Here is a 15,599-nt window from a genome sequence, read left to right on the forward strand (position 1 = left end):
TTGTATTGTTTGTTCTTTGCAGTTGTGGTGTTCATTATTTGTAAGTTGCCGGGGGGGGGTGTCGTGCTTTTTTTGGCTGAAAAGCAACAGTAACACAATTTAGTGCTTAGTGTAGCAGTGCCAACACTATAGAACTCCCTGCCTATTGATATCAAACAGGCATCTTCACTGGAGTCTTTTCGGCATCTGCAAAAAACATTCTTGTTTAGACAAGCTCACCCAGATGCTTTAAAAGTTGAGGTAATTTTAATCTGATTCAGTATTTTGAATTTTGTTTTAAAGTACAGTTGTGAATTTTGCTTGATTTTATTGTTTTATTTTTCATAAACTGCTTTGAGGGTTTTTTATGATCAAGTGATATATAAATTTTATGAAATAAATAAATATAGCATTAGAGTTCCAGGACACAGTAAGAAATCTCACCTTTTTGACATGCCCGGAACATGCTCAGGCTACGTGAGGGTGACTAAAGGGGTCCACAACCATTATACTTTTCTACTGTGGATGTCTTTCCAATTTCATTCTCTGTCACAAGAGCCATCTTTTTCATTGAAAATACAACCCAATGGCTGGCTTAAAGGGAGACACCACTAAAGGGCTGTACAGCAATTATTTGATGAACAATTAAAGGAATTAAGAGTGGAAACAGAAAATGTACAATGGAAATGTATTAAATGAGGCAGAGGTTGAAGAAGATTTACAGCTTTCAGGGGAAAACACTAATGATGATTTGCCACATCAAGAGAATGGCTTTACACAGATGTCTGAAGGACAGGAACAATATAATGTTGGAGCTATGATGCTGAAGGAGAAATTAAGAAATATTCTGCGTCAGCAGAGACAGGGTTGAGAAAGAAAGGTCTCTGTGTACAGTTTGGATTGAATTCAGAGGAAACAGCAACCAAGTCTCTTGCAACATTTTTGGAAAAAGAATGGAAGAGAAGGAATGGAAATCATATTTTTCTAAAAAATGACAGGAAATCATGGCCAATCTGAAATGGGATTGGAAAGAAATGGATTTGGGTGTGAATTAATGACTATAAAATGAGTAACCAAGTATGGATCATTGTCTTATTACATAACCACAGCAAATAAACTCTTGAGAGAATAAAGAACAAAGAATGATTTTTTAAAAAAATATTGGAGATGAAGTTGGGTTGGAGGAAGACTATTGCTGGCTGACTTGTAATAAGTATTGGATAACTTCTTTTGGAATTCTTGTTTGGAAAGAAAAAAGAATGAACGAGATGCCCAAACTGAAGAAAACTGGGAAAACATTGTATAGCAGATGGAGGAACAGCTAGATATTACTCTGGATTGAATATTTGACTATTTTGAGGAACTGACTGACAAATAGTTAGCAGTCCCTTTTACTTATTCCCCTTTTCTTCTTTTTTCTTTAACGTTTTATTGTTATTACTTCCTTTAATATTCTTAGCTTTTTCTTCTCTTTCCCTTTTATTTTTTGTTTTGTTTTTGTTTGTGCTTTGTCTGTTGTATTATTTACGGTCCTCTACTCAGGGTTTAAGGGTTAACTTGCAGATGAAGGTGCTGGAGAGTTGATGAAAGACCCTGTGTGAGGGGCAAGGAAAGGAAGATCTCCCAGGATGGGAGGTTGGGAAAAGAAAGGGAAGCTCCCAGGTGAGAACTGGGAGGGTCCACCTTTCTCTGTGTTGGTCAAGTTACGATTTACCTCTGAAAGAGGTGTGCTTCTTTTTCTCTTCTTCTTTGTTTTGTTTTTGTTTAGATTAGATTTTTTATTTTAATGTATTAATAAAATATTATAAATAAATAATAAAAAGAGTAATCTTTTTTAGGTAGCTGGTGTCTGTTTTGCTTTCTACCTCAAGCCACATGACACAACATGACTCAACACAATATAAATGAGCCTTAGACTTGGAAAAACATCAAGAGACTCTCGAAAGGCTATGCCATTCCGTGAACATTGGGAGAAAGATTCACTGTCACAAAATGTGTATTTAAAGAGTTGCTACCGTTACCTGCAAGTTGTTCTTTTCTATCTTCCGCTGGAGTATCTGAAGGCACTTGGTGAAGTCTGTTAAGTCTTGATCTGGGGTCTCTATGAGTTCACACCCCTATGGGAGGTAATAAAACAGCAGAAAGAAAAGGGCAGGTGTTCAGGATCAAGCACAACTGTTTTCCTTGCTTTTTGCTGCTTTGATACTTGTGTCTCGGTATAGAAAGAACTCTTTTCAAAATACAGACTTCAATCCAGCTCTATTTAGAGACAAGCTTTTACAAATACATTTCAATATGTATTTTTCATGATGAAGTCTCTAATTCTGTGGCTGTTGTGACATCAGAAACAGGTTTCTGCTACTTGTGACCTACCAAACCCAATGAAACCCACCCAATGAAGGCATGTGTTTTTTTTATTAATTGGTTGTTATTGATGTACAAGATTCAATGAATTTAAATTCAGGAGCACCACTGGAAACCTCATAACCTTAACCTTAACCCATAACCTTAAATACATAAGCAATCAATATTTATAAACATTGTGTATGATGCTGTAAGATAAGGCATGCATTGTGGCCTATTAGAGGGATGGTAAACATTCTTATGCTGAACGCTGAACACAGCCATCAGGGGAATCAGGGGACAGGGCTCACCCTCATTATCACTCTCATGTAATCTCTGAAATTGAGGAAAGGTATCTGACACCGTTGTGTGTGTAATCTAGGAGAGCGTGATTGGTGTGGTCACGTTGGTGTAAAGCCTTTGGGTCGCCGCACCTATGGCAGCCAATGGAAAGTGAGAAGCAGGGGAATGCTGGATTTTGGTGTTACAGAGGGCACTACTTAAATTTGAGATGCCAAGGTCCACCATTGGTCTGTGTGTGAGAGAGGGAAATATATAATGGATCCCTGGAATGATTTCTGAATTCTATAAACGACCATTCTTTTAATCTCAGGATCGTCTGTCCTGTTTTGCCGCCTGAGGTGAAACAGAAAGATGCCCTCACCCACAAAAGCCTTGCTTCCCCGTATCCAGCAAGATGTCCTCTTGAGTTTCACTATACAGAGGCAAGGGAAAGCGGAGCATAGTCAGACCTACAATCTGGACTTTAAGAAGGCCAATTTCAAAAAGCTTAAGGTGCTACTGGATGAGATCCCAGGGTCAGAAATACTCAGAGAGTCCAGTATGGATGGGAGTTTTTCAAAGGTGAAATATTGAAGGCACAAAGGCAGTGCAAACAAGAAAGAAAAGTAGGAGGCACACAAATAAAGTGGTGCCACTGCATAAGGTGGTGGAAGACAAGCTGAAATTTAAGAAGGGCATGTGCAATTCTGTGATGCAAAGATCTCGTGAGAGATCTATGATCCTTCTGGAAGCTGCAGCTGCTTCTCCTTGCTTCTCTGGTGGCACTGGGCTGGCTGTCCTCTGCCATGGAAGAAGTGAGCAGCAGCAATGAGAACTCACAAGTGTTCAGTGAGATCTTGCAGAAGCCACTGCTTCTCCAGCAGCAGGAGCACTGCCCCTGTAAGGTCCCACTGCCTGTGAATGCTGCCTCATGGGTGGGCCAACCCTGTTCCCTCTCTTTATCTTACTGGGACACAGATTTGAGTCTGTGAAGAAATGCCATGGTGCACCTGTAGGAGCAAAATAATGACTGCCAACAACAATGAAACAGGGCTCAGCAGACAGGGGAGCAGAGGGTATTTTACACTCCTGCCAAGGGTCAAAAGTGGGGTCTGGGAGCCAGAGGTGGGGAGCCAGAAATTTTCTGAGACCTCAGAAGATGTGTGCTTATGTATATTGTGTGAAGACTAGCATTTACTTTTTGTGTATGGAGTGTTAGGGGAGGGGTAGTACCTCTGGGGTAGTTTCTCCACCTTTTGTTCCCACCCTGCACTCAGCTTTCACCTGTGGCTCCTAGAATCTGTCAACATGCAACAGAGGCCACGCACCAGGACACTTTGAATGTCCGGCTAAACCAGATGAGGGTGGCCGATGGGTCTCACTGACTGGTTGGCTAAGCAGATGAGCTGACAGTGAGTGAGGTACTTCTCCTGCATGAGAAGACAGGCTCTGGTGGATTGGGTGGATGAGACCAATAGTGGGTCAAGAGGGCAGTTTCTGTGCGTGTTGTGGAGAAAAGTGAGTGGCAGACAGGGCTTGCCAACCTGGGAAGGTGGCCCATCTAGGAGAAGGAAACTCTGATCTTAAACCTCCACTGCCTTGTGGGATATCTTCAGAAGAAGAAAGGCTAAGGAGTAAACCCTACAAAAATCTGGAGTGGGGGCCCTAAGATGGTTGGATGGCGTCTTGTACGCCTCCTTCTGGCAACTCCTTCAGCCAAGCTGGTGCCAAACAACTTGCTCTGCTTTCCTTCAGACCACATCAGCGAGGTCAAGGGGTGTGTGTGTCACTATGGTGCATCTAACACAGCGGTTTGACAAATGGAAGTCAACAACATATAATACCACAATACTCCCCACACCCGCTTCCTCTTCTGTCAACATGTAAAAGTGATGTGGAGAGAAAAGCTTTATATTTATCATAACAACACCCTACTGACCTTAACGTGATGGTTTTGGAAAAGAAATGCAACATTTACCCTCAGTACATGAAGCAATTTTTGTAAATGCAGTTGAAGCCATTAAACTTGCTAAGGGAGTACAGATGTGGTGACCTGTTTCCAAATGTTTGTGTTAGCATATGAATACTACTAACAATTCCAGCAACAGTAAATTCTGGAGAGAGGTCATTTAGCAAACTCAAGTTAATTAAGAATCATTTGAGGACTACAGTGTCTCAGGAACTTGTTGTGGATTTGGCCAGGGTAAATACTGAATTCAACATTGCCAAAACAATTAATTTTCATACTGTGATTTTAAGTATTTCACAAAAAAGGCCAGAAAAGCAATTTTTTTAAAAAAAGTAAATGTATATATAACTTTTTTACTAATGCTAATGCCTCCAGGTATAGGGCAGTATATAAATTCAACAAACAATTGCATTGCCATAAAAAATGATGCTTTGATGTGTACAGTCATACCTTGGGTTGAATGTGCTTCAGGTTGCGCGCTTTTGGGTTGCACTCCGCGGCAACCCGGAAGTAACAGAGCATGTTACTTCCAGGTTTCGCCGCTCGCACATGCACAGACGCTCAAATTGACGTCACGCACATGCGCGGAAGCGGCAAAACACTACCCGCGCAGATGCGCCGTCGCTTCTTACATTCTATTCAGGATGCGAAAGGGCTCCGGAATGGATCCTGTTCGCATCCCGAGGTACCACTGTATCCACTGTATTGTATACCACTGTACTGTAGCATAAACAAAGGTGTTCATATCAAATACACTTTCTTAACTCTGTTCCTCTTATTTTATACTTCCTCCACAATAAATATTAATAACAGCAAAAGGTCTTAAATGAAGAAAATTAACTGCTGGTGCCTTACTATAAGAAAAGGAGCAGCAAAGCCACTCCCAAAGGCTGCCATCATTGACAATAATTGCCATTGTTTTCCTATAGAAAAGGGGAGCTTCTTTCCAGGTCCCACCTCATAATGAGACCAGCGAATGGCTGAGGTGGTGGACACTGACCCTGAACATGGCATCATGATGAAAAGGACAACCTACAATGGAGGAAAGCTTGTGAAGCTCCATCTCTCATATGACTTTCCAAGGTTTTTAGCAAGCTAAGTTTCTGAAGCTCAGCACCCTGCATAGAACCATTTGCTGATTTTAGCCCCCTACCTATAGCTCACCTATTATGGAATGCTTGAATCAGAGGGCGCAAAAACATCATTTTCCTATAGCTTGGTGAGTTTGTTTTAAGTATTTCTTTTCTTTTTTAAAAAATAAGACTCCTTACATACTGCACTAAGTTATAGGTGTCAAGATTATGTTAAAATGGAGCAATACACAAGTTCGCATCTCTTAATTCAGTGCTCAAACAGTTCCTAAGCTGCTGCTAAAGAGCTGAGTAAGGAATAGTGAAGTATGTCCACCATATAAAGTCGCCATTCAATGAGGTTTCAAGAATACAAAATACCTATATAGCGTCATAAATTATAATAAGGACCACAGTTGCTAGATTTAGAGTTTCCTTCACCCACTACTTCAAGGTCTCTTTAAAGGCTTTGTGGCTCTATCCACATATGATTCATTTCATACTTTTACCTTGTACTGTAGTGACTGATAAGAAAATTAGGTCCTCACCAGTGAGCCCCTCTATTTTATGAGTCTGAACATACCATTTAAAGCTCAGGAAAGGCTAATAAAACAAAAGACGACAGCTTTAAAAAATATAGGTCCAGAAATTCAAAAAGTAAAGCATCATCTGCCAGCAGATAAGATAACTAAATCCAGACTTGCAAATATACCGTATTTACTCGAGTCTAATGTGCCATTGAACCTAATGTGCACCTCAATTTTCAAAACCTTGAAACCAAAAAGTATTTGCTGGCGAATGTAAGTGTGCAATCAAATCTAATGCGCACCTTAATTTTCGCAACATTATTTGGCCAAAAAAGGTGAGCATTAGATTTGAGTAAATACAGAAATTATCTGTTGGGATCACAGGATATTTATTAGAATTCTCAGATTCTCAGGGTCACATAAATTCCTTGGTAAGTTACTGAGGAATGACACAGTATTTTTCTCTTACATATAAATATGGCCTCAGTCTACTTGTTGACCTGTGCATGTAGATAAGTTCATGTGCGAAAATGTAATGTGTTCGGTAACAGTTACTGAAATAACAACTACTGCTTGTGGGAGAATTTGTGATTTGCAAGTCCACATGTTACTGATTGCCTGGCAAGCGTGACTGCCACTTCTGCGTGCTTTGCAACCACACTGCTTCAGGAACATCCCAAATTCTACTGACACATGGGAAGGGCAAATTGATATAGGTAACTCCTCATGGTGATGCTGAGGGCTCCAGGAAGAGGTGGTGCAGGCCTGGGACAGAACTGGATCATACATACATCCACACGACTGTTGCATCTCAAACGTTACATCCAGAGCAGCATGGGATGTGACCATGCAGAAGGAACAACCAGATGGAACAACTACTGTGCTTATGCTTGTCCACATGAGGTGCCTTCTTATGGAAGAAAAGCGCTGTCTTTGTAGTTGCAGAGAGAATCTATAATATATGGCGACTGTTTAAATACAATCTTTTGCTGTTGCTAAGAAATTAACCTCTAGGCTCTCAATCTCAACAGCCCATTGTCTGTAACAGCTTTTCTTGAAAGAATGAAACCAAGAGGACAGCTGGTGTTTCAGGAACAACATAAGCTGCTGGAACTAGAAGAATGACAAAGAGGTCACACTTTTACTCTTAGATTAAAAAATAAAGACTGTTTTCCCCCAGGGTCTCCCTCTCTCTTTTTTGCTCCAGAGTACCAGACAAGTAAGCAGTTTACAGATACTGGTTTATAAATAAGAGATATAAAACACCATCAGCACTCTTTGCTTCACTACTTGGCACTAGCTGACATTTTAAAATCCATTTCCTTGCAGATTTGATCTGGTATCTGTAGGCAGAATACAGTGGCATTCAGCACTCAGAAAAGCTGAACTGACATAAAACCATTTCATTGATCTTGGAAATAAGTCCACAGAAATTATTAGCCGACAAGTAATTTTACTAGTCCACTTGCCCACATGTATGTATCGTTAGTTTTTCTGACACAATGGTGCCCCCCCCCCCATGAAAGAAATTACACTCTGTCGATGTCAGGAGTCCAGGTTCCGGCTTGATAACACAGTAAGCATAGGTAATTAAAAAGGAGGATTTATTGCAAAAACAAACAGATAGCTCTGGGCGGCTCTAACAAAGCTGCCGACATTATCATTCAAAATGACCCTTCTGCAGACGCCTTCCGGTTCCTGCAGAAGATATTGAACTTTTGCACCTTACATCTCGTTTTGCTTCCTGTCCAGCGGCCCTCCCATTTGCCAACTCTTTGGACTTATTGGATCAGCTCCAACCTCTTCCTGTTCCTCTAGACCAGAGGTTCTCAACTCGTGGGTCCCCAGATGTTGTTGGAACTACAACTCCATCATCCCTGAGCTCTGGCCTTGCTAGCTAGGGGTGATAGGAGTTGTAGTTCAACAACATCAGGGGACCCACAGGTTGAGAACTGCTGATCTAGACTGTCTCTGTGTCTGTTTGCACTTGTTTGAGCTTCCTGAGAGCTTTGGCTGTGTTCCAGCCCGCTCTCAGTTGTTCTCTTGGCAACCGGCATTCCAATGTCCAAGGGAGTCACACTGGGCACTGGCCGCTGTTCCGGCTGCGTCAAATCTAAACCTCTTTGTTCTGCAGCCGGCTGTAAAGTTCCACTAGGAGCTGGCCCATTCCTGACAGCTGAGCTGCTCTTACTGATTCCTGCTCACCACAAGTGACCACATAAATAAGTGTTTTACAAGCCGCTGTTAGACATGGAGTCCAATCAGCAGGGTAATTGTGAGCACATTTTAAAGCAGCCAACCAACCAACCAGCCAGCCATTGCTAGGACTAAACAGGTAGTAAAGCTTATCAGTGAAAAACAACTGTTTGTCAAATTTTTTGGCACAGAGCTGTTTGATGATGATGCTTTGTGGCAGCGACAGGGAATCTGTGGTTCTTGGATGTGGCTTCACCATGCCTGGCTGTTGGCCACGCTGCCCGGGGCTGATGGGAGCTGGGTTTCTACAACTCCAGAAGGACCAGTGCCTGATTTACATACATTCGGAGCAGATTGTAGCCCAGGGCCTCATAATCTAGAATGGCCTCGGCCTCTTGCAATTTTCTTTTTTAAAGCATGCAGATTTTACTACCTAGGCTCAGTTGCTTAGTAACATTAAGCACATGACATATGAGCCTATGACTGCATAACAATTACAAAAGTGCATATTACTGTTTAGTAAAGTTTGCAGAGGCTTTAAAGCTATTTAGAATCAAATTATAAAGTTAAGGTATGAAGCAATAAGTGTTCAGATTACTGTCTATCATTATAGTGTGCATTTTGAGAACAAGTGAGTATTCTTTTATATCATTGTGAATCACAATAATATTTAATTTTGACTTTTTGTGAAACTAATAATGAGTAAGCAATATGAAAGTGGTGCTAGTAAATGAAAGTGACAAAAAGAACACAACATTTAAAGGCAACCATGTCATATTGCTTTGTACAGCAGGCAGAAACAGCCCTATGTTGTTGTTGTTATTTGAGTTTATATACTGCTCTATACCTGGAGGTCTCAGGGTGGTTCACAGTAAATATCACAATGTATATAAACAGAATAAAAACAATAACCCAATAACACGCCCCCCCCGAAAAGAGCCACATTTTAAAAGGGTATAGGATATCAAATAGACCAACCAAAAGCCTGGTTAAAAAGGAACATTCTTGCCTGGCGCCTAAAGGTGTGTAATGAAGGCGCCAGGCTAACTTCCCTGGGGAGAGCACTCCACAAACGGGGAGCCACTGCAGAGAAGGCCATGTTCTCGCGTTGCCACCCTCCGGACCTCTCGAGGAGGAGGCTGACGAAGGAGGGCCTCAGATGATGATCTCAGGGCCCAGGTAGGTTCATATGGAAAGAGGGGGTCCTTGAGGTATTGCAGTCCTGAGCCCTTTAAGGCTTTATTGGTCAAAACCAATTGGTCAAAACCTGGCTGCTGAATTCTGCACTACCTGAAGTTTCTGCTGAAATCATTCGCTTTGCTTTCAAATTCTTTTAGGACAGTAATGAGCTTGAACTGCTTCTTTTGGTGTAACTATCTTGTGACATGTTCCTTCAGCACTTTGTGTTAATTCTTTGGTTTTTTGGTTTTCATTGTCACTTTCTCCAGACATTTCTGTACTTCTAGTGGTAGTTACTGACAACAGTTCTCCTTGATGTTCTTGGGAGGTGGCGTTTTGTATGTAAGCTAGTTGTACTTCAGTCTGTGCAGACTGCCCAGTGTGGTCTACTTCATTTTCTTCAACTTGTAAACATGGACGTTATGTATCTGAGGGTGTTACTTAGAATCATAGAATCATAGAATCATAGAGTTGGAAGAGACCACAAGGGCCATCGAGTCCAACCCCCTGCCAAGCAGGAAACACCACCAGTGCACTCCTGACATATGGTTGTCAAGCCTCTGCTTAAAGACCTCCAAAGTAGGAGACTCCACCACACTCCTTGGCAGCAAATTCCACTGGCGAACAGCTCTTACTGTCAGGAAGTTCTTCCTAATGTTTAGGTGGAATCTTCTTTCTTGTAGTTTGGATCCATTGCTCCGTGTCCGCTTCTCTGGAGCAGCAGAAAACAACCTTTCTCCCTCCTCTATGTGACATCCTTTTATATATTTGAAGATGGCTATCATATCACCCCTTAACCTCCTCTTCTCCAGGCTAAACATGCCCAGCTCCCTTAGCTGTTCCTCATAAGGCATCGTTTCCAGGCCTTTGACCATTTTGGTTGCCCTCCTCTGGACACGTTCCAGTTTGTCAGTGTCCTTCTTGAATTGTGGTGCCCAGAACTGGACACAGTACTCCAGGTGAGGTCTGACCAGAGCAGAATACAGTGGCACTATTACTTCCCTTGATCTAGATGCTATACTCCTATTGATGCAGCCCAGAATTGCATTGGCTTTTTTAGCTTCCGTGTCACACTGTTGGCTCATGTCAAGTTTGTGGTCAACCAAGACTCCTAGATCCTTTTCACATGTACTGCTCTCAAGCCAGGTGTCACCCATCTTGTATTTGTGCCTCTCATTTTTTTTGCCCAAGTGGAATACTTTACATTTCTCCCTGTTAAAATTCATCTTGTTTGTTTTTGCCCAGTTCTCTAATTTGTCAAGGTCATTTTGAAGTGTGATCCTGTCCTCTGGGGTGTTAGCCACCCCTCCCAGTTTGGTGTCAGTTTGGTGTTACTTGAGGAATGCTTTTCAGCCCCGTGGAACCTTCAATGGTTTCGCAGGGCTCAATCCTATCCCCCATGTTGTTTAATATCTACACTTCCACCTGTACATCAAAGAAGCTCACCCTGAAAAATAAAATTTCAGCCACCAAAACATGTATCAAATAATACTCCAGGAGAAGGTTCACACAGCTTTTCCAAATGTGGAAACAAATTTCAGATTCTTCCTGTGTTTAATGGTGAAATATCATTTTCTAGACTAGAGGATAAAGAATGATCCATGGTCAACAATGTCCCAAGACCAATTGCCTGATCTAAGCATTGTCTGCATAGAAAATGATGAACTGTGATTTACTGATTTTATTGATATAATTGATAAGTTTGCTTGAAAGAAACTGTTCTGACTTCTTATATAGTATAATGTTATAACATAGCTATGATTCCTCTGTGAATGTTCCGTGTGAATGTCTTAATTATTTCCCTACTTCTATAAACTTATTAAAGGTTATAAATTAATAAACAATCTTTTTATCAATGCTAGCGTTTCAGCAATGCTCTACTTTTAATGAGTAGATAAAGAAGAGAATGATTTTTTTGTTTCTCATGATCAAAGGCTATTCAGCTTGGGCTTCCCAAGGTCTTCCAGCCCAGGGCTTCTGGCTGCTTGAATCTGGTCCTGCCTGAGGCGGTCGCCTTACCTTGCTTCATGGGTGGGTCAGCCCAGAATAAAGATCTACATTGGAATCTGCTGCCCATGTGGACCCTGCACCTTAAGTGGTTCTTCACCTTGCCTCATGGCTGGGCTGGCCTGGCTACTGGCATAAGGCACAAAACGTAAGGAAACACTGCACACCTCCTCAAACCAAGAGCTATATGAACTTGTCAAATTTGACAACTGCTCTCCCAGCCCCTCTGCTGCTGAAACTTTTAACGTCAGCAGATGCTGGTTCCTTCGCCCCTCTTCCTCCCTATCTTGAAGTGTTATTTTTCAAAGTAGTTAACTCTCTGAGACAGCATCTGGTTTCTGGTTGACTGTGGATTTTTTACAACATATATTTACTATGACAGTTGCAGCAGCAAAAGAGTTTTTCCACATCACTTTCAAGGGCTCTTCCTTAATACTACCTTTTCTTTCTTTAAAAGACTGTAATTATTGCATAAGCTTTCAAAATGCAAAAAAGGACCAGAAAGATGGAACAAACCTTCTGAACAATTTATATCACTTCTTCTTCTTCTTATTATTATTATTATTATTAGAATTTATATACCACCAAAGGGCGGTTCACAGAAAAAGTCAACATAAAAACCACTATATAACCAAAATAGCAACAACCAAATAACACCTCTCTTAGAAGAGATGCATTTATGATACCAGCAAGATTTGGGGTGGAGTGGGGGTGGTGGGGTGAAGCATTTTACTTGGCTTGTTGGCTTGCAGCACAGAGGCTGGCTCAGGTGTGCATGCTGAGGTCCACTCCTGTGGCAATGGAGCCCTGGCAGCTACCTGACCTGGGGTTACTGGAGCTAATGCTGGGCCTGGCTCAAATGTGGTAGCCCCAGTTATTTCAGGTGGGAGATTAAATGGTGTGGGGACTGGGATGTGAAAGAGCCTGAGGATTAATGATGCACACACCTGGTTAGTGAGCTGGGCAGGTGAAGAAGATGTAGGAGATGGGCAGGTGTACCCACAACAATTTCTAGGAAAAGGCATGGAAGAGTTAGTATGCTTGGAGAGGGGACACAATTTTATTAACTTTGGAAAACACCAAACAGTAGCACAGTAGTACAATAACTTGTTTGAAAATCTCCCATTACTCTCACCAAAGGGTCAATTATACCCCACCTGTGAAATGTTAACTCTAGCAGCCTTCCAATGATAGTGTGTTCAAGCAACATGAAGTCTCTAATTGTAATGCTTCCTCTGAAAATTCTGTTGTATGATGAAGGGCAGCAAAACAATGTAATTCTTGCAATGTAAACTTCACAGGGGGCCACATACATTCTGCTTGAAATCATGTGTGCCACTTTCTCAGCCAGTGATATGCACAAGAAAGCTCCAGGCTAGATTGAGAAATTGCCACAGGCAGGTGGTGCCAAGGGCCCAAATAAGTTCCACTGGTGCTACAGGAGGAGAATGTGGTGACCTAGTTTGGCCAGATGGCAGGATCCCAAAGGACGTGCTTTATAGGGAGCTGGCTTCCAGCAACAGGCATGCTGGTAGACCAACTCTGTGTTACAAATATATTTGACATGAACGCTGGCACCATCAACCCTGCCTTCTGGGAATCCCTTGCAGATAACCACAGCGCCTGGAGACAATCAGTCAGGGTCATGTATCCACAGCAGTGACCAGAGAAGGAATGACTGCTGGAAGGAGCAAAGAAAGAGGAAAAGCCATGGTGCACCTGTAGCAGCAAAACCGGGTTCCTTCATCTGCCCCCACTCCACCAAAATGTGTCCCTCCCACATTGGTCTCAGCACAGCAAGCACTGCAACTCTCTATAACCATTTGACTTCATCCCTGAAGATTGTCTCCTGAGACAGGCTGATACCAACCAACAGAAAATCACACCACTGAAACAGGAGAGAAAGGAGTGCATTTGGGACCTGCTGTAGAATTGCTGTGGCTAAGGTATGGGCTTGCACTCCCCTTAGAGGGCTAAGTTCATAGCTTGTGGGTCCTCCTGAACTCAGCAATTTGCAGCAGCACAGGTAGAAGAAATGGAGGAAGTGAGAGATTTTACTTTCTTGGGCTCCATGATCACTGCAGATAGTGACAGCAGTCATGAAATTAAAAGACACCTGCTTCTTGGGAGAAAAGCAATGATAAACCTAGACAGCATCTTAAAAAGCAGAGACATCACCTTGCCAACAAAGGTCCGTATAGTTAAAGCCATGGTTTTCCCAGTAGTGATGTATGGAAGTGAGAGCTGGACCATAAAGAAGGCTGATCGCCAAAGAATTGATGCTTTTGAATTATGGTGCTGGAGGAGACTCTTGAGAGTCCCATGGACTGCAAGAAGATCAAACCTCTCCATTCTGAAGGAAATCAGCCCTGAGTGCTCACTGGAAGGACAGATCCTGAAGCTGAGGCTCCAAGACTTTGGCCACCTCATGAGAAGAGAAGACTCCCTGGAAAAGACCCTGATGTTGGGAAAGATTGAGGGCACAATGAGAAGAGGACGACAGAGGACGAGATGGTTGGACAGTGTTCTCGAAGCTACCAACATGAGTTTGACCAAACTGCGGGAGGCAGTGGAAGACAGGAGTGCCTGACGTGCTCTGGTCCAGGGGGTCACGAAGAGTCAGACATGACTAAATGACTAAACAACAACAACAACAACAACAACAACAAGAACAACAACAACAACAAGGTATTCTTTTTACAACCTAATACGCCTGCTACAACACTATATAGGACAACTGGAGCTTGTCTCAGCAATGCATGCCCAACTAAGATCTAGATCAGACTACGGTAACGTTTTCAATGTAGTGCTGCCTTTGAAGACGGTTCAGAAACTTCAACTGATGCATAATGTTTTTGGTGGGGGCAATGCAACCAGAGCATGTGCTGGCTCTGTACCAGTCACACTGATTGCTGCATGCTGTTTAGGGAAGTTTTTAATGACTGATGTTTTTTTAATCTCTTGTTGGAAGCTGCCCAGAGTGGCTGGGGAAACCCAGCCAGAGTGGCGGAGTATAAGTAATAAATTATTATTATTACTATTATTATTATTATTATTAATTTAAGTACTGTTCTTTGTTTATTCCATTCTTGTTATTCTTCCATGGCTCACACGAGATTTCTAAAATTATTTCTGAAGTGCAAGTGTTCCTGGCATTAGAAATCTGGGTCTGTTGGCTTTCAGGATTTAAAAAAAATCCTAGGTTAGGTACAGAAGTCATCCAAATGTGATTCACAGCTTTAGGAAGTAGGAAACCTCTCCACTTTCTGTCAGTTATTTCCCAAGCTGTGACTAGTTCCCAAGGTAATCTCTAAATCTGCTAGGAGTCATATATAAACACCAAGATGTTAGGGATCTATTGCCTACAAATCAGGACTTCCGTACCCCCCCTGTATTCCTTGCTTTCAGCTCCCATTCTCCCTTGCATTTTCCCTTATTCTATACTTTGGATCATTTCACTGAACTCCTGCTGAATGTATGCTAGCACAGATTTTACCTTGATTCTGAAAGTGATGTCTGGATGCTCCCCAACACAGGATGGAAATCCACTCCTAGTGAAGCATGAGCATGGTTCTCTAATGCCTTTGGCCTACCAAATGTCTGTAAAATTCCATGGGTCTCCACATTACTACTATAGTTCTTTGGATGGGCTTGATAATTTACAGTCCTTCTCTAGTTCATCCTTATAAAAACTCTGTGAGGGAGGTGTTTAATTCTCCCATCTGACATACGAGGAACAGAGGCTACAAGAGAGGCTTGACCAAAGCTATACAGCAATCCAAGCTAAAAATGGGCTTTCAACTCAAGCCAATACAAATCTACATACCATTATCCCCTGGAGTTCTTGGCATGTTACTCATACTAGATTAACTCAATAGAAGATTGCTGGCAACATAGGGATCATAATATAATACAGAGCAGCTGAAGTATTAGGTGGTACATATGTATATGGAATAAATATGTTTTGGTACAGCTGAAATGCCTGCATAGGCCAGATCTCAGATTCCACATGGAATTTGGTGTACCGTACATGAAACAAGAAAAGAT

At 42.0% G+C, this 15,599-nt stretch overlaps 1 protein-coding gene and 1 long non-coding RNA gene across 11 annotated transcripts in view; one reads left to right on the forward strand and one right to left on the reverse strand.

The window, feature by feature from the left end:
* LOC310690210 overlaps positions 1–7,349 on the forward strand; it is a 28,654-nt gene extending 21,305 nt beyond the window's left edge. For both annotated transcript variants that reach the window (XR_014517981.1, XR_014517982.1), the window contains exons 3-4: positions 5,503–5,792; positions 7,202–7,349. This is a non-coding gene — a long non-coding RNA (uncharacterized lncRNA). The remainder of the gene's footprint in view (positions 1–5,502; positions 5,793–7,201) is intronic.
* The window catches only part of TPK1 (thiamin pyrophosphokinase 1), a 253,147-nt gene that overhangs the window by 98,398 nt on the left and 139,150 nt on the right, over positions 1–15,599 (reverse strand). For all 9 annotated transcript variants that reach the window (XR_014517943.1, XR_014517944.1, XM_083468887.1 and 6 more), the window contains exon 6: positions 2,001–2,096. Coding sequence is in view for 7 of the 9 variants with exons in the window: in XM_083468887.1 (XP_083325013.1) it covers positions 2,001–2,096 (96 nt within the window). In the remaining 2 variants the exon portion in view is untranslated. The remainder of the gene's footprint in view (positions 1–2,000; positions 2,097–15,599) is intronic.

The sequence above is a fragment of the Podarcis liolepis genome, assembly GCF_965112155.1.
Source record: "Podarcis liolepis genome assembly, chromosome: 12".
Taxonomy (NCBI): domain Eukaryota; kingdom Metazoa; phylum Chordata; class Lepidosauria; order Squamata; family Lacertidae; genus Podarcis; species Podarcis liolepis.